Source organism: Bufo gargarizans, chromosome 4, assembly GCF_014858855.1.
Source record: "Bufo gargarizans isolate SCDJY-AF-19 chromosome 4, ASM1485885v1, whole genome shotgun sequence".
NCBI lineage: Eukaryota > Metazoa > Chordata > Amphibia > Anura > Bufonidae > Bufo > Bufo gargarizans.
In genome coordinates, this window is record NC_058083.1 from 58453487 (window position 1) to 58472885 (window position 19399).

General features: G+C 51.0%; 1 protein-coding gene and 1 long non-coding RNA gene across 3 annotated transcripts; one reads left to right on the top strand and one right to left on the bottom strand.

The window, feature by feature from the left end:
- Positions 1-1666: 1666 nt before the first annotated feature.
- Positions 1667-8222, bottom strand: LOC122935198 (killer cell lectin-like receptor subfamily G member 1). The gene is made up of 4 exons (XM_044290961.1): positions 7993-8222; positions 2617-2743; positions 2297-2454; positions 1667-1780 (listed from the first exon to the last, which is right to left on the bottom strand). Exons 1-4 carry the CDS (start codon positions 8200-8202, stop codon positions 1667-1669), a joined length of 609 nt encoding a protein of 202 aa, XP_044146896.1. The 5' UTR covers positions 8203-8222.
- Positions 8223-11524: 3302 nt separating this feature from the next.
- LOC122933912 lies at positions 11525-19104 on the top strand. 2 transcript variants are annotated; one of them, XR_006388573.1, is made up of 5 exons: positions 11525-11997; positions 12808-13139; positions 13590-13759; positions 13837-14048; positions 15643-19104. It is a non-coding gene; the product is annotated as an uncharacterized LOC122933912 (long non-coding RNA). The 2 variants fall into 2 exon arrangements; XR_006388574.1 differs by lacking the exon at positions 11525-11997 and adding an exon at positions 12007-12236.
- The last annotated feature ends 295 nt before the right edge of the window (positions 19105-19399 follow it).

The following is a 19399-nucleotide window of genomic DNA, read 5'->3' on the forward strand; positions in this document are numbered from 1 at the left end:
ATGTCATCCGGACCAAAGAGGACAAGGACAACCCAAGTTGTTATCAACGCTCAGTTCAGAAGCCTGCATCTCTGATGGTATGGGGTTGCATGAGTGCGTGTGGCATGGGCAGCTTGCATGTCTGGAAAGGCACCATCAATGCAGAAAAATATATTCAGGTTCTAGAACAACATCTGCTCCCATCCAGACGTCATCTCTTTCAGGGAAGACCCTGCATTTTTCAACAAGATAATGCCAGACCACATTCTGCATCAATCACAACATCATGGCTGCGTAGGAGAAGGATCCGGGTACTGAAATGGCCAGTCTGCAGTCCAGATCTTTCACCTATAGAGAACATTTGGCGCATCATAAAGAGGAAGGTGCAACAAAGAAGGCCCAAGATGATTGAACAGTTAGAGGCCTGTATTAGACAAGAATGGGAGAGCATTCCTATTTCTAAACTTGAGAAACTGGTCTCCTCGGTCCCCAGACGTCTGCTGAGTGCTGTAAGAAGAAGGGGAGATGCCACACAGGGGTGAAAATGGCCTTGTCCCAACTTTTTGGGGATTTGTTGACACCATGAAATTCTGATTCAACATATTTTCCCTTAAAATGGTACATTTTCTCAGTTTAAACTTTTGTTCCGTGATTTATGTTCTATTCTGAATAAAATATTAGAAGTTGGCACCTCCACATCATTACATTCAGTTTTTATTCACGATTTGAATAGTGTCCCAACTTTTTTGGAATCCGGTTTGTACATGTGGTGATCTCCTCCACAGTATGCCATCTCATACAGTATCATTGCCAGCAGTAGACCACGATTAGCACGATCTGCCACCGGCAAATTACGATTTTTTAATCCAGCTAAAAGATTATAATTGCTCCTCCATCGGGTAATCGGCGGCAGTATTACACAGGCAGATCATCGCTAATGAGCGTTCCTGGTCAGCAATGATCTGGCCGACAATCGTCTGGTGTAATACAGTCTTAAGAGACCGTTACAGTCCAGAGCGGGAATTACATTACTGTTCTGGACTGCGGCTCGGTGGAAAGTCATATTAAATGATGGTGAGACGGGGTTGACTCTCAGATGCTACATGACCCCCTTCCTATTTGGAAAATTTGCCCTTGATCCAATATGGCAGCTTTCAAGATCTGCAAAATACGGATACAGTCCATGCGTAGTCCGCATTTTTTAAATTATCAATTGACTTCCATGGTTCGCATTTTGCACATCAGAACAGGACATGTTGTACAATTTGCAGAATGGACACAGGAACACGGTCACGTGCACAAGGCCTTGGTCTGACTCACCAGTGGAGCCAAATATTCAGACAGTCAAATCAGACCGTACTCCTAGAGATGGCCGGTGCACGCCCAATGGAGCCGGGTCCACTGACTCCCAATGAAGGATCAAAAAAGGTAAATGAAGGCAGCACATGGTCTTCATCACCAAGTAGAAGGAAAACTTTAATCCACAGCGATGACATCCCGTGAGGCAAGGTTTCACTTAGGCCAAAACATTGTGCCACTGGATATGATCACCATGGAGTAAGGTTTTCCCTCCACTCGGCAATGAAGATCCCGTGCTGCCTTCCTTATCCCCAGCAGGGCCGGTCAGGTGTAGCGATGGGCCAGTTACTCCACGAGACGATGCAGCCGTCTCACTTCCTATGGTCACTCACTCTATGGGTCCTGTCCACACTGGACCATCCACCTGCTTCCACTCTCCTCCTTCCTTTTTCAGGCCGACCCAGTATTCCCCGGTCAGGTTAGAGAGAGTCTTTATATCTTCCTGTGAAGAAAAACAAGTGTGTCATACAGAGTGGTGTAACACCGCTCATCCATCCGCGGCCCCCTAACAGAAATGGGACCAAGTTGTTTTTACACTACCCCCAATCCACAAAGGCCTAATGAAACTGACCTCCCCTCTCCACATCACAGGTGAGGCCAAGCAGATCTGATGCCCCCTTCCCCCACAGCAGAAGAGGAACCAAGGGCATCTGACCCTCTTAATTCACCGATTCTGTAGAGACCAGTTAGATCTGACTCAGTCATGAGGATCTAACAACCACCAACAGAAAATGGGCCAAGCAGCTCTGAGGGCAGCCACCATATCCAACCCCCAACAAAGAATTACAGATGGGAGATGTACAGCAGGACTTTACAAATGACCATCAGAAGGTGGCGCCAACTGCACCTTCTGTAGACTGATGTGTACACACTGCAATGCCACTAATACAGCATAGGAAACCGGCTGTCGAGTCCAGCAGTGTCATCACTTCATGCAACCCCCCACGTCTCCTGTTACCTGTGTCTCATTATCCATGGTCAGCAGTGTTCCTCCTTCTGATTGGCAGAATTCCAGGCTGGAGTTCCAGTCCTTGGTTTCCCCAGATATAAAGTAGCATTTCCCATCAGACCTCATCCACTTATTGGGGCAGGAGGGAGATTCAGGAGGGCAGGGGCCTAGGAGACAAATATCAGGTAAGGGTCCTCCTCAGGCGACGCTTATCTTGGGATGGCAGAAAAATGCACAAAGTATGGTGGGACTTTACAGTGGTGACCAATTTTTAGGACAAGATGTGCAACGGGTAATATGTAATGTACAACAATCATAGAAAGCCTCACCGATAACACGAGAGAAGATACCTCCAAGGACTACTCCAAGGACTACGACCACGATGAGACTGATCGCCATCTGCACCAGGCGGTTCTGACACAGATCTCTCGCACGTTTCAGGCACCGCCATCGACCCTGTGAAGTGTAATAACAGCGGTCAGCAACTTCATAGTGCGAACACGGCACCAGGCGGTGGAGGGCGCCCCCCAGCTATCAAAAGATTCACTTGTGTCAAAATTCCCAATTAAGCAGAGATCTTGGAAAGTTTGTTTAGAGACAGAGCTCACGTCACCCAGTTCTGAGGTTTTGTTACAGTTGTCAGAGGCCGCCCCGTCACATCAATATTCCCATGTGATTTTGGACGGGCGCGCACATCCAGACGCGCTGCGCTCATGTCTTACAAGCTCATTTCACCTTTGTGTTGCAAGCACGAAATCTGCCATAAAAACCGCAGAACGCCCCCCGTCGCCCGGACCTGTAAAGAATAGATGACTTACCTGCTTCCCGCTCCTTCTCCAGGCCTGCGATGCTCTGCGGGGATATCTCAATGTCAGCATCCGGTTTGACATCTCGCAGCCGATCACTGACCTCAGCGGAGAGCAGATCCCATTGTGGCATGTGACCATTTGTCATGATGCAAGGGGATCGGGACACCGCTGCAGCCAGTGATCGGCTGCGAGATGTCCAACCGGATGCCCACATCAAGGTATCTCCGCGAAGCATCGCAGGCCTGGAGAAGGAGCGGGAAGCAGGTAAGTCCTCTTCCCTTTACAGGTCTGGATGAATGGGCAGACCAACGACGATTCTTCCACAACCCCCATGGTTAACGCCACAAAGAAAAATAAAAAAACAGGTCAGTATTGGGGTGATTTTGGTCATCCCACCTTCTAAAAAAGTGGTATAAAAAGGTTAAAGGTCAAAAAGTTAAAGGGAGTCAGCTCATTCACTGCTATGTAACTCTGGACAGGTCATCAGTATCTGATCAGGGGGGTCTGACACCCGGGACCCCCGCCCATCATCTGTTTAAGAAGGCACCGGCGCTCCTTCTCCAGATTTCCCTAGGGCATATGATGTCACGGTCATCGGTCATATGGCCTAAGACAGAGGTCAGCAACCTCCAGCACTCCAGGTGTGTGGGCACACAGCAGGGCGCAGAAGGGAAGGAGCGCCAGATGGTTTTTGGAGGGCAAATTTTGCTGGAATGACTTTTGGGCCCCATGTAACATTTGAAGGCATACTTAGGTACCCGTACAGTAGAATCCCCCAAAGAATGACCCCATTTTGAAACCTATACCCCTCAAAGAACTTATTGGGGTGTACTGACCACTTTGACCCCACAGGCCTTTAATAGAATTTAGAAACACTTGGGTGTGAAAATGAAAATTTTAATTTCTTCCAATAAAATGTTGCATAAGTCCCCATTTTTCATTTACACAAGGGGTAAAGGGAGAGAAAGCACCACACATTTTTTAAGCATTTTCCTCTGAACACGACAACTTCCCAGATGTAGTCTTAAATTGTTGTATGGGCACAGGGCGGGTATCAGAAGAGAAGGAGCGCCAGATGGTTTTTGGAGGGCAGATTTTAGTGCCACAGTTTACGGACACCACGTTATTGATCAGTGCAGCCATTTTCTGACAACCATACATTGTATTGTTCTCTCAGCGGAGCTTTATCATTGGTTCTGTTATGGGGAACATACAATGTTTGATCGCTTTTAACAAATCGATTACAAGGCAAAGTGACTAAAAATGGCTGTTTTAACAGCATTTACCTGTAGAGTAGAACAGTAGATATTTTTATAGAGCAGATCATTACGGACGCAGCGATGCCTAATAAGTCTATTTTTTTCTTACTTTATAAAGCGTGATTTAAAGAATTATATGAGTTCGGGCCAGTGATCTGGCACTGCCATCAGAGGGCGACGCCCCTGCATCAGATACAGTGGAGTTCAGCCTGGCCTCAACAGGTTTTGGGCATGAAAACTGGCATCACAGCGGGCAGACTTTTCACTGATTTGAATAACTGATGTTTTTAAGGGGTTAAATGATATCTGGCTGGGATATGTTGGCAGTGCCAGATCACTGGCCCAAATTCATTTAACTCTTTAACCCCTTCGCTACCAGCGATGTGAAAACAAGGTGCCCACTTGCACGTGCAGCGGGCGTCATGGCATGTATACGAGCTTAAAAATTACAAAATATAAAAAAATGGTTAAAAACATAAAAGTTTAAATCTCCCCCGCCCTTTCCCTATAATAAAAATACCTAAATAACAATAAATATAAACATCATGGGCATCACCTTGACCAAAAACGCCCGTACTATTTCAAAAATTTCAAAGACGGTGAATGGCCTAACAAAAAACAAGGGGTCAAAATGGGCGATTTGCCATTTTTTCATTGTTTCTCTAACCCAAAAAAATGTAATATAATTTGATCAAAAAGTCAGACACAGTCCACAATGGTATCAATAAAAACTACGGATTGTCCTGCAAAAAATGAGCCCCTAAACAGCTCAATAGACATAAGTATAAAAAAGTTATGGGGGTCAGAATATGGTGATGTAAAAAAATAATCTATTTTTTTTCTAAGTTTACATTTATTTTTACACTATTTAGACAAAAAAAAAACTATACATATGAGGTGTCGTTGTAATCGTACTGACCCAGAGAACGAAGGGCATGGGTTAGTTGTGCCGCAGATAATTAGCCGTGGTAACAAAACCCGCAAGACGGTGGAGGAATTGCATTTTTTTCCCCCCCAAATTGCTACATTTGGATTTTTTATTTACCCTACCCACTACATTGTATGCCATAATTAATGGTGGCAATGGAACGTACAACTTGGTCCGCACTACGACGACACACTCGTCGTCTTCGCGCGACAACTACGACGACACGCTTGTCGTTATTAACCCATTTCAGCAGGTAGGGGGAGGGGCTGGATAGGAGAGCTGTAAGGGGATGTCCACCATCCGGGATGAGAGCGGAGCACTGGCCGGAGACGGGGAGTCAGTGAGGGGCACCATAGTGAGAACCTGCATCAACTGCTCCGCGTCCTTTCTGGGAGACATCACTGTGACCAGGAGCCACAGGGGATCCTTTATATACTGCCAGCCCCTCCCCCTACACACCCATCCTCCGCCCCGCCTCTCGTCGTCTTCGCGCGACAACTACGACGACACTCGTCGTCGTAGTGTCCGCGCGACAACTACGACGACACTCGTCGTCGTAGTCTTCGCGCGACAACTACGACGACACTCGTCGTCGTAGTCTTCGCGCGACAACTACGACGACACTCGTCGTGGTAGTCTTCGCGCGACAACTACGACGACACTCGTCGTCGTAGTCTTCGCGCGACAACCACGACGACACACTCGTCGTCGTAGTCTTCGCGCGACAACTACGACACTCGCCGTCGTAGTCTTCGCGCGACAACTACGACGACACTCGTCGTCGTAGTCTTCGCGCGACAACCACGACGACACTCGTCGTCGTAGTCTTCGCGCGACAACTACGACACTCGTCGTCGTAGTCTTCGCGCGACAACTACGACACTCGTCGTCGTAGTCTTCGCGCGACAACCACGACGACACTCGTCGTCGTAGTCTTCGCGCGACAACCACGACGACACTCGTCGTCGTAGTCTTCGCGCGACAACCACGACGACACTCGTCGTCGTAGTCTTCGCGCGACAACCACGACGACACTCGTCGTCGTAGTCTTCGCGCGACAACCACGACGACACTCATCGTCGTAGTCTTCGCGCGACAACCACGACACTCGTCGTCGTAGTCTTCGCGCGACAACCACGACGACACTCGTCGTCGTAGTCTTCGCGCGACAACTACGACACTCGTCGTCGTAGTCTTCGCGCGACAACCACGACGACACACTCGTCGTCGTAGTCTTCGCGCGACAACTACGACACACTCGTTGTCGTAGTCTTCGCGCGACAACTACGACACACTCGTCGTCCTAGTCTTCACGCGACAACTACGACACACTCGTCGTCCTAGTCTTCGCGCGACAACTACGACACACTCGTCGTCATAGTCTTCGCGCGACAACACTCTTCGTCGTAGTCTTCGCGCAACAACCCCCAGCATGCACCGCAGCGTCTCACCTGGGCACAGAGGCTTGTGTTCTCCTCCAGCGTATCCTGGGTGTCGGGATCCTCGGCTGGGGTGTCGGGCGCCCCACTCTGATAGGAGAGCTGTAAGGGGATGTCCACCATCCGGGATGAGAGCGGAGCACTGGCCGGAGACGGGGAGTCAGTGAGGGGCACCATAGTGAGAACCTGCATCAACTGCTCCGCGTCCTTTCTGGGAGACATCACTGTGACCAGGAGCCACAGGGGATCCTTTATATACTGCCAGCCCCTCCCCCTACACACCCATCCTCCGCCCCGCCTCTCGTCGTCTTCGCGCGACAACTACGACGACACTCGTCGTCGTAGTCTTCGCGCGACAACCACGACGACACACTCGTCGTCGTAGTCTTCGCGCGACAACTACGACACTCGTCGTCGTAGTCTTCGCGCGACAACTACGACGACACTCGTCGTCGTAGTCTTCGCGCGACAACTACTACACTCGTCGTCGTAGTCTTCGCGCGACAACTACGACGACACTCGTCGTCGTAGTCTTCGCGCTACAACTACGACACTCGTCGTCGTAGTCTTCGCGCGACAACTACGACACTCGTCGTCGTAGTCTTCGCGCGACAACCACGACGACACTCGTCGTCGTAGTCTTCGCGCGACAACCACGACGACACTCGTCGTCGTAGTCTTCGCGCGACAACCACGACGACACTCGTCGTCGTAGTCTTCGCGCGACAACCACGACGACACTCGTCGTCGTAGTCTTCGCGCGACAACCACGACGACACTCGTCGTCGTAGTCTTCGCGCGACAACCACGACACTCGTCGTCGTAGTCTTCGCGCGACAACCACGACGACACTCGTCGTCGTAGTCTTCGCGCGACAACTACGACACTCGTCGTCGTAGTCTTCGCGCGACAACTACGACGACACTCGTCGTCGTAGTCTTCGCGCGACAACTACGACGACACTCGTCGTCGTAGTCTTCGCGCGACAACCACGACGACACACTCGTCGTCGTAGTCTTCGCGCGACAACTACGACACACTCGTCGTCGTAGTCTTCGCGCGACAACTACGACACACTCGTCGTCCTAGTCTTCGCGCGACAACTACGACACACTCGTCGTCCTAGTCTTCGCGCGACAACTACGACACACTCGTCGTCCTAGTCTTCGCGCGACAACTACGACACACTCGTCGTCATAGTCTTCGCGCGACAACACTCTTCGTCGTAGTCTTCGCGCAACAACCCCCAGCATGCACCGCAGCGTCTCACCTGGGCACGGAGGCTTGTGTTCTCCTCCAGCGTATCCTGGGTGTCGGGATCCTCGGCTGGGGTGTCGGGCGCCCCACTCTGATAGGAGAGCTGTAAGGGGATGTCCACCATCCGGGATGAGAGCGGAGCACTGGCCGGAGACGGGGAGTCAGTGAGGGGCACCATAGTGAGAACCTGCATCAACTGCTCCGCGTCCTTTCTGGGAGACATCACTGTGACCAGGAGCCACAGGGGATTCTTTATATACTGCCAGCCCCTCCCCCTACACACCCATCCTCCGCCCCGCCTCTCGTCGTCTTCGCGCGACAACTACGACGACACTCGTCGTCGTAGTCTTCGCGCGACAACTACGACGACACTCGTCGTCGTAGTCTTCGCGCGACAACTACGACGACACTCGTCGTCGTAGTCTTCGCGCGACAACCACGACGACACACTCGTCGTCGTAGTCTTCGCGCGACAACCACGACGACACTCGTCGTCGTAGTCTTCGCGCGACAACCACGACACTCGTCGTCGTAGTCTTCGCGCGACAACCACGACGACACTCGTCGTCGTAGTCTTCGCGCGACAACTACGACACTCGTCGTCGTAGTCTTCGCGCGACAACTACGACGACACTCGTCGTCGTAGTCTTCGCGCGACAACCACGACGACACACTCGTCGTCGTAGTCTTCGCGCGACAACTACGACACACTCGTGGTCGTAGTCTTCGCGCGACAACTACGACACACTCGTCGTCCTAGTCTTCGTGCGACAACTACGACACACTCGTCGTCCTAGTCTTCGCGCGACAACTACGACACACTCGTCGTCCTAGTCTTCGCGCGACAACACTCTTCGTCGTAGTCTTCGCGCAACAACTACGACGACACACTTGTCGTCGTAGTCTTCGCTCGACAACTACGACGACACACTCGTCGTCGTAATCTTCGCGCGACAACTACGACGACACACTCGTCGTCGTAATCTTCGCGCGACAACTACAACACACTCTGGGGTAGGGCTTATTTTGGCTCCATGAACAACAATCACACATTAATGCTTGGACAAGAAATCTAGATTTATTCAAATACAGTATAATCCCAGTGGGTGGCACAGTACTACGGTATGATACAGGTACAGTACTCTGGCAGGCAATGCCACACTTCTTTCTGGTACCGTACATACACTGCCCCTGAGTCCCTAGGCAGCAATGTGTACGGTACTTTACCAGGGAGATCCGCCACGAGAGATGACAGGGTGCTGATTGGTGGAGGCGGGGGAGGGAGCAGGACGCGCTCACCACCAATCAGCACCTCCAGCTCCAGAGAGGAGAAGGACATCCTCCTGCTGCCTCATTCAGCTCTCTCTCTCTGTACAGGGGCAGTCTCTCTCTCTCTGTACAGGGGCAGTCTCTCTCTCTGTACAGGGGCAGTCTCTCTCTCTATCTGTACAGGGGCAGTCTCTCTCTCTATCTGTACAGGGGCAGTCTCTCTCTCTATCTGTACAGGGGCAGTCTCTCTCTCTATCTGTACAGGGGCAGTCTCTCTATCTGTACAGGGGCAGTCTCTCTCTCTGTACAGGGGCAGTTTCTCTCTCTCTCTGTACAGGGGCAGTCTCTCTCTCTCTCTGTACAGGGGCAGTCTCTCTCTCTCTGTACAGGGGCACTCTCTCTATCTCAGGACAGGCGAAGTCTCTCTCTCTCAGGACAGGGGCGGTCTCGCTCTCTCTGTACAGGGGCAGTCTCTCTCTCTCTGTACAGGGGCAGTCTCTCTCTCTCTGTACAGGGGCAGTCTCTCTCTCTCTGTACAAGGGCAGTCTCTCTCTCTCTGTACAGGGGCAGTCTCTCTCTCTCTGTACAGGGGCAGTCTCTCTCTCTCTGTACAGGGGCAGTCTCTCTCTCTGTACAGGGGCAGTCTCTCTCTCTGTACAGGGGCAGTCTCTCTCTCTGTACAGGGGCAGTCTCTCTCTCTCTGTACAGGGGCAGTTTCTCTCTATCTGTATAGGGGCAGTCTCTCTCTCTGTACAGGGGCAGTCTCTCTCTCTGTACAGGGGCAGTCTCTCTCTCTCTCTGTACAGGGGCAGTCTCTCTCTCTCTCTGTACAGGGGCAGTCTCTCTCTCTGTACAGGGGCAGTCTCTCTCTCTGTACAGGGGCAGTTTCTCTCTCTATCTGTATAGGGGCAGTCTCTCTCTCTGTACAGGGGCAGTCTCTCTCTCTGTACAGGGGCAGTCTCTCTCTCTCTGTACAGGGGCAGTCTCTCTCTCTGTACAGGGGCAGTTTCTCTCTCTCTCTCTGTACAGGGGCAGTCTCTCTCTCTCTCTGTACAGGGGCAGTCTCTCTCTCTCTCTGTACAGGGGCAGTCTCTCTCTCTCTCTCTGTACAGGGGCAGTCTCTCTCTCTCTGTACAGGGGCAGTCTCTCTCTCTCTGTACAGGGCAGTCTCTCTCTCTCTCTGTACAGGGGCAGTCTCTCTCTCTGTACAGGGGCAGTCTCTCTCTCTGTCGGTCGAGGGGCAGTCTCTCTCTCTGTACAGGGGCAGTCTCTCTCTCTGTACAGGGGCAGTTTCTCTCTCTATCTGTATAGGGGCAGTCTCTCTCTCTGTACAGGGGCAGTCTCTCTCTCTATCTGTATAGGGGCAGTCTCTCTCTCTGTACAGGGGCAGTCTCTCTCTCTGTACAGGGGCAGTTTCTCTCTCTATCTGTATAGGGGCAGTCTCTCTCTCTGTACAGGGGCAGTCTCTCTCTCTGTACAGGGGCAGTCTCTCTCTCTCTCTGTACAGGGGCAGTCTCTCTCTCTGTACAGGGGCAGTTTCTCTCTCTGTACAGGGGCAGTTTCTCTCTCTCTCTCTCTCTGTACAGGGGCAGTCTCTCTCTCTCTGTACAGGGGCAGTCTCTCTCTCTCTCTGTACAGGGGCAGTCTCTCTCTCTCTCTCTGTACAGGGGCAGTCTCTCTCTCTCTCTCTGTACAGGGGCAGTCTCTCTCTCTCTCTCTGTACAGGGGCAGTCTCTCTCTCTCTGTACAGGGGCAGTCTCTCTCTCTCTGTACAGGGGTAGTCTCTCTCTCTCTGTACAGGGGCAGTCTCTCTCTCTCTGTACAGGGGCAGTCTCTCTCTCTCTCTCTCTGTACAGGGGCAGTCTCTCTCTCTGTACAGGGGCTGTCTCTCTCTCTGTACAGGGGCAGTCTCTCTCTCTGTACAGGGGCAGTCTCTCTCTCTGTACAGGGGCAGTCTCTCTCTCTCTCTCTCTCTCTCTGTACAGGGGCAGTCTCTCTCTCTCTCTGTACAGGGGCAGTCTCTCTCTCTCTGTACAGGGGCAGTCTCTCTCTCTCTCTGTACAGGGGCAGTCTCTCTCTCTCTGTACAGGGGCAGTTTCTCTCTCTCTCTGTACAGGGGCAGTCTCTCTCTCTGTACAGGGGCAGTCTCTCTCTCTGTACAGGGGCAGTCTCTCTCTCTGTACAGGGGCAGTCTCTCTCTCTCTGTACAGGGGCAGTCTCTCTCTCTCTGTACAGGGGCAGTCTCTCTCTCTCTCTGTACAGGGGCAGTCTCTGTCTCTCTCTCTCTCTCTGTGTACAGGGGCAGTCTCTCTCTCTCTCATTGTACAGGGGCAGTCTCCTCTCTGTCTCCTCGGACTCCCGGTTCTCTGCTCTCTCTTCAGGCCGGGCTCCTCTCCGGTCGGGGCGGTCAGTCCCTCTTCTAGAGCCGGCGACCCGAGGAGCTGAGGCCGGAGCAGCGAGCGGGTGAGGGGAAGGAAAACCGGGCGAGTCCTGTGAAGTTCCAGCCGAGGACGGAGGGAGACGCCCGGTCAGGAGATCTCCCGGCAACCGCCGCTTCGTCTGCTTCCTCCTCGCTCGGGTGCAAATGTGTTGGGGGCGCAGAGTGTGGAGAGCGGATGACGTCACTGCCCATATATATGAGGCGCGGTCTGCGGACTCGGAGTCCACAGCCATTCAGCAGAACACAGGCCTCCCGCTCTCTGCTCCTCCAGCCACTGCCCGAGGCCCGAGCTGTCACCTACCGGAGCCGGTGAGTGCTGCCAGAGACACTGGGGGAGAGAGGAGACTACAGTGCGCCCTGTATATAGCGCTTGGAGGTCATCGCGCTGACACCGCTCTGTACATAAGACATTACATGGCAGGTCTTTATCTTGCGCATGCGCTGTTCTGATGTACTGTGGAGCAAGGAACCGCTGCCCAGGGCTTCATCTCCACCCCCAGCGGTGAAGCTCAGTCCACGCTCCAGATGTGGATCCAGCGGAAGGAGAGGTAGAAGTCCTTCCATTATATTTCTGGCTGAATCTCCCTGAAAGCCTCTGTGAACCTCCCCTCCCCCCTGGACTGTCTCCTGTGGCCAGTACCTCCCATCACTGCGCAGGTGTAAGATTTCTCAATGGGTTTTGAATGAAGGGTCCTTGTGGTGGCCTTAGCGTCAAGGTTCCTTCACCAGGGAACTGCAGCCTCATTCCGTCTCAGGATTGCTGGAGTGTGTGGATATGTGTGATGTGCGGGGTCTGGCGGTAGATAGGTTTATGCAGTGTATAATGGTTTTATACCCAGATATCCCAGAGAACCGGGGCAGGCTCCAGTCCACGAGACCCAGAGGATGGTGGAGGTGAACGTCAACATGGCGCAGCAGTAAGACCCCACATAGCGGGGGGGGGGGGGGGGGACCTCAATCATCCCCTCCGCTCTGCTGTTCCAGTGTTCAGGTCCCTACTCGTCTCCAGCCGACACTGTAGAGTATGGCCACTCAGCCGGTCACAGGGGCATTTGGGGGATGTTCTCACCATTTGCGCCATTTCTAGGGAGAGTTACTCTTCTAATTTTCTGTTTGCAGATTTGCACACGTAGCAACGATGTAGAGAGAAGATGCAGACTCTGCAGATGGAGGGAGAGGGGTCGAAACATTGGCCAGAATCCGTGTACAGAGAGAACCTACAGCCGAATCTGCGGGGGAGGGGGAGAGACCGCACCACCTCTCCTCCCACGTCTGTCACATTCAGTCCACATATTACTCCCCATAACTACAACCCTCATCTATTTCTTTCCCGGTTTAGGGTGAGCAAATTGCTCCTAGTTTCCGATTTCTGGCTGATTTGTGGCATCGGAGGGCTCGGCTCTGGACAGTGACCACGTTCCTTTGTCTGTTTGATGTCTGCATGTAGACATGTAAGTCTTCTCCACCTCCTATGATGGTGATATTTAGTGTTGTAGGTGGCACATGTGCCACGTGACTCCTGTAAAGTATGTATTATATTCCTGAGATGAGGAGATGACGATGTGTTCATGCTGTATGTACTGTATATTATATTGTATGGAGTCACAATGACCTTGTGGTGACTGAAGCCCAGGAGTAGGACCTCCGATGGGATTATGGTTTCTGCTCCAGTCAGCATCTTTACGGCCTTGGCACAGTTCTTGCTCTTTGGTGGTCTCACAATCCTATTATTTTCCTATTCGCTTTCCTAGGATATGAGTGATTATCCATGGCAAGGATTGTCGGCTGACCTGAGGGGCTCCAGAACATTGACCTCTGGCCGCAGTTGTCTCCTGTTGTGTTGACAGGGTGGATTGTAATTATATTCTGCATTTACTACATGTGGCCCTTGTATCTTCCAGACAGCCTGGCTGGCGATCTAAAGGGCTCGTCTGCACATAACTCTGACTGCGTGTGGTTTCATGGCATGGGCTATTACTTCTCGAAGGAGGCCATGAGCTGGACGTCCAGTAGGAAGTTCTGCGAGGAGCAGGGGGCCAGCCTGGCCCTCATCAGGGACGCTCATATAAAGGTATGATATCCCATCTATATCCTGAACTGGACCGGACCAGTGCCGCCCAGGGGCTTTAGCTTCTTCTGTACCTGTAGGATTCGGTGAGGCTGCCGTTTGCTTATGATCAGCAGGAGCCGCTGGAGGACATGACAGATCCTTTCTGAGTCCCTGAGCAGTCGTGGTTTATGGATTTCGGTCCATTGCAGGACGACTTGAAACACTTCATGCAGGACAGCGAGGGCCAGTGGTGTGGACAGGCTCTGGTAGACGGAGAGTTAAAGTGGCTAGACGAGATGGCTGATGAGAGGTAAGTGGCTCATAATTGACAACTTACAGCAGGGAGGTTCTAGAGAGGGACAAAGCAATGGGCCTTTCCCTAAAACTTTTCTTACACCCTGCCCATTTATAAAGAACACCCCTCCAGCCGACACTCCATGTCAGGTCGTTTACTGCGCCAGCGCCGGAGGAGGCGCATGAGCAGGGAGAGGAGAGTATGTGAGCCACCCAGGAGGCTTTCTAGCCCTTCCAGGAGTCTCTCAGATGTTCTAATGATACAGTTGGCAATATGGTGCAGTACTGTATGACTCTAGGCTGTACCATCTTGTACTGCCTGATCTTGCATGGTTGCACACTGCCACTTTTCTGGCCTTCTCGGCGTTGCACACTGCCACTTCTCTAGCCTCTCGGCGTTGTGCACTGCCACTTTTCTGGATGTTTGTCACATGTTCTAATGTAATATTCTTTGCTCCATGCTACCAGGAAATGGACTCCTGAGCAGGTAAGTATCACTGGTCTCTGTACCATCCTGTGTTCACCTTCACCCCCATTATGTATTAGGCCTGAACACAACCCATTCACATCTGGAGTAAGACAATGTGGGGTCACGTTGTTGAGATGCTGGATTAGGACATGTTCACACACTGCAGATTCTTTATTCACAGATTTGGCTGTAATCTGTGTGGTAATCCTGGCAGGAAGTGTTCAATTTCCCTGCAGCGCCACCACAGGGGAAGTGGAGCATTACACAGTGTCCATTTATATAGATGGGATGGTTGTGTAATGCAGGACAGGGGCCCCACTGACCATGTACCACTTATAATACTGCCATCTTCTTGTGGCCTGGAAATAGGAGGAGGATCAGGACTTGTAGAAAGGGGGTTCTGATTGGCCTCAGGGACTTAGCTACATATGGTCTCAGGGACCGTAACCCTCACCCGGTGAGGTGTGTGACAAAGGTCTCATGTTTCTGATGAACACTCTATATCTGTGTCCAGATCAGTGATGACCAACAGTTGACTGTCTGCTGTGCATGGTGACCCCAGGGTGGGCAGCTTCACAGGGTGCATGGTTTTCCTGAGTTATAGATTGGACTTGTGCACATTGGGTTCTGTTCATCTGTGACATTTCCCCTCTGCTCATGATGAGGACTGTGTGTCTGTCCGGTCATCCTCAGGTCTGTCCCCCTGTCAGGACCTCGCTGTACGGTGTGGAGTCAGGGTGACATCAGACTTGTAGACTGCTCTCTGCGGAGACTCTTCATCTGTATGAAGCCTCAAGAGGAGTGAGGCGGTGGAGGGTGACCTGAGGGGAAGTTCTAATAGTGGTGGAAACACATGACCACGGGGGCCACACATGCAGCACACACAGAGGTTGGGGGCCACACATGCAGTCTGTGACTCCTGCAGTGTATGTTCACATGCAGCAGATTTGACTCTCAATGAAGCTTCCAGAAAATGATGCAGAAACGGCTCCATTCACACGTATGAGATGGATTTCTCAGCAGGAACAACTCTGCCCCATGTGAACACAGCCTTAGAGGGTGACTCCAGGGAGCGGTGATGTAGACTGGTCAGAGTCTTCCGGTGCACCATTGCAGTTACTTCTCTGTTCTCTCCTTATAGCTGCTACCTGACCTGAGAAGATGCTGGAGAGTATGTAGGGGCGCTACTTCACCTTCTGCTGGTGGAAGGACCTATAAACTGGGTGCTCATATTATATTATAGCAGGACGGAGGTCGGCGACATGTTCCTCTCCGCACAATCCAGAAGATGGGTGGATCCAGTGATCTTTCTCTGTTCCCCCATTCACAGTGCAGGACATGGTGATGACTTGTCTCCACGTTCCTCAGATCTCTCCCCAATCTCCATCTGTGGGATGTGCTGGAAAACAAGTCCGATCTATGGAGGATGCACCTCACCACGTATAAGACTTCACCCTTTTACTGCCAGGGCAATTTTAACACTTTCAATCCACTCAAGTAAATCCTAATACAACCCCTTCCCCGAATACCCAACTCTTTTACAGGTTAGACACGCACTTCTGTCCACGTGCAGATATCATCACCAGACCTGAAGAGACCAGAAACAGCCACAATGGGCTGGAGGGATGACAGGAGGATAAGGTCCTGTATCCACCCATGAGGTCACTAGAGGATGTATGGGGCGAGATTAGTATAAACGGCTATAGCTGGTGAGAGGGGTGAGAACACGAAGAGAGGTTCCTGTAGGAGAGTCCAGCCGAGACTAGAAGGTACTCTTTCCTGACTTCATCCATGTTCTGGGCCTATGATGTTAGAGCTTTCTTCATATGAAAGCCGAGGCTGTGAGCTTCAGTCTGACGTCACGCTCGAGCCCTCACAGCCTAGGCATGTATAGGCCACATATTATAATTCCCTGGCAGTGAAAGGGTTTAAATCCCAAGACATTAACATGACCTGGTGTGAACGTCAGCTTCCACATTTCAGGCATGGATGATCCTGCTGAAAACCCCACCACTTGTGGTTCCTCACTGTGTCGGCCGCTGGATGTCAGTCCCATCACCACATCCATCAGTCCTCATCCACCTCCAGAGACCAAACTAACCCTGATCCTCGGGGATATAATGGACATCTTTATACGCTGCGATACCAGTCACATTCCTGCGTCTGGATGGAACTATACCGCCTGCCTCCACTGAACAGTGCTGATAATGGAAGGACTGACTACGATCCTGTAATGGAAAAACAACCAAAGCCTGAATAATGGGGAATATAAGTAGGGGGCGTCCGCTATGTCCTAGAGCAGGAATGCTCAACCTGCGGCCCTCCAGCTGTTGCAAAACTACAACTCCCAGCATTCTCTAATAGCTGTAGGCTGTCTATGCATGCTGGGAGTTGTTGTTTTGCAACAGCTAGAGGGCGGCAGGTTGGGCATTCCTGTCCTAGACCATCACATTTATACATCCCCCCCCCCCCCCCAAATACACTATATGGAGAAAGTACCGGACCCTCCACATTCCACCTCCAGGGGCTTTTCTCCCCTCCCATTCTACGTCCATAGGCATAAACGCACAGCTGTCCCCCTTTGCCCTTCTAGGAAGGCTTTCTACAAGATTTTGGGGGGTGTCTGGGAATTTCTGAATCTTCATGTGGTGCAGCATTCTCCGGGGAAAACATGACATTATTTATCATCCAGTAACTATCAGCGCAGCGCCCCCTCCTGGTACAAGAGGAAAGGGGCTTCCTGGTGTCCTGTAAGTAAAGTTTGAAGGGCCATTAACTTTTCATAGACACAAATATAAAGTTGTGATTGGTGGGGTCTGAGCGCTGAGACCCCCACTATCCCTAGAACGAGGGGAGAGGAGCGCTCTCGTGGTATGGATGGAATCGAGGCAGACCCGTGGACTGCTATGGGGCCCGTCTCGTGCAGCTCTATGGGAGTGCTTCTCTGCTCTCGTTCTGGGGGGCACTCAGACCCCACCAATGAGAACTTGTGTCTCTGTCACATATCAAAAGCTTTTTGAAAAGTTAGTGACCCTTTACTTCCTGTATGAAAAGCCCTGCAGCGTCCGAATATCCTCTCTGCATCAATTCTGCATCATTTTTTAGGTTTTTGCTTGCTTTCAGTGAATGTGGACACTCTTCCTTCCAGTCAGTAACTCTGCACACAGCTAGTCCTGCTCTTGATATCCGGTCTTATGGAAATCCAGGACTTTGTCGGGGGTCCTCACAAGTAAAACCATCACCATTAGTAATCCGCCACCTGAAGAAGTCCTCCCCGTAGTCTACAGCTACATGCCCCGCCCCCTCACCCTCTCAGCCAATCAGGGCATTCATCAACAGGCAGACTCAATCTTGAGCAAACAATTAACCCCTTCAGTTGACATGTGTTTTCTGCTCCACACAAGGGCTTGTTTTTTTTCCAGAACGTGTCAGATATTTTTTAAAATCTTTTTTATATAATGTACTTGGAAACTTAAAAAAAAAAAAACTATTGGTTGGATGGATAGAAAAAATAATTCCTCCATTGTGTATTTTGGGGCTTTGTTTTTATGGCACTGACTGCGCAGTAAACATGGCGGCACAATTACAGCCGGGCCAAAGGTTTTATTGTTTTATCACTTTAAAAAAAAGTAAAAACCTTCATAAAAAAAAAAAAAGAAAAGCATTTACTGGCGCCCCTAATATTTTGATCTTTTTGTCGTTTTTTTACAAGCCAAGGTTGTTTTATGACTTTTAGATTTCTTTTCTTTGAAGCGATGGCAGTTCCGTCGTTCAGTGATTCGGCGATGCGAATTGTTCACTTTTTAGATCATACATTTTTGTAATTTAATAAACAATGGGGAGATTTATCAAAACTGGTGTAAAGGAAACGGTCCCCTAGCAACCAATCATTATGAAAATGAAAGGAGGAATCTGATTGGTCACTAGGGGCCACTTTTTCTTTATACCAGTTTTGGTAAAAAACAAAAACAAACATTGGGGTAGATTTCAGTCCCTCTCGGGGATTTGAACCTATGGTTGCTGGTACCATACACTGCGATACTTCTATACTGCAGTATCATAGATGCCAGCATACTGCTCCATCTCATCCCCAGGCTGAAAATGTACACGCCCCGAATTTACCAACTCAAATGTGGGTAACTATGCAGTATATTGTGATTTACCAGGATCCTGTTACCCCGGAGTCCTAACATGGCGGACCTGGGGGTCTTCACATGGCAGGGGGAGCCCACTCCTCGCAGACCTGTGATGTACACATACATCAAAGAGCACAAAGGGGTTAAAAAACACAAGAAGCAGCACCTTGGGAACATCTTGGTAATTATAGGTCACATCTAGGAATGTTCTCCTGACTCAGGAGTTGTCTACCACGTGGCCACCGCCTCAGCTCATTAACCCTCTCATCACCCAGGAAACTGCAGAAAGATGACGCATGTCACCGCAATCAGCCAAGTGATATCAGATGTTTTTACGCCCACATAGTGTACCTGCAGGCCTCACAGCCTACCAGACACATTACATGGTTAGTGTTGGTGGGGGGGTAAGGGGTGTTTGGGTAAAAAAAAACTTCAATACCGTCCATTGTTGTGTGTGGGGGGGGGGGGGGGGGCAATATTACCAGACCCCACCACCAGCACGCTGCATTCTCCATACACATCAGCAGTTATGTGGTTAACGCAAACCACCTTTCCACTGAAGTATCTGGACCCCCATTTATCTGAGGAGCCCACGGGTGGCAGTAACGGCATATCCCTATGCTGAGTGTAACCGGGGCAGTAAGTCTGGTGGAGCCTGTCTTGTCCAACCCAAGGAGGCACCAGACGTCACATTCAGCCAGAATAATGCTACCTCCTAGGACAACCTGGGAGTGAATGCACTGGTGCCGGGAACAAGACAGG

Excerpts from the sequence above, each read along its gene's own strand:
- LOC122935198 (XM_044290961.1), bottom strand. The coding sequence starts at position 8,202 with ATGTCTCCCAGAAAGGACGCGGAGCAGTTGATGCAGGTTCTCACTATG. Across the intron at positions 2,455-2,616 it reads TATCTTCTCTCGTGTTATCG|GCCCCTGCCCTCCTGAATCT; the intron begins GTGAGGCTTTCT and ends TTTGTCTCCTAG. Across the intron at positions 1,781-2,296 it reads CCATGGATAATGAGACACAG|GAAGATATAAAGACTCTCTC; the intron begins GTAACAGGAGAC and ends TTTTCTTCACAG.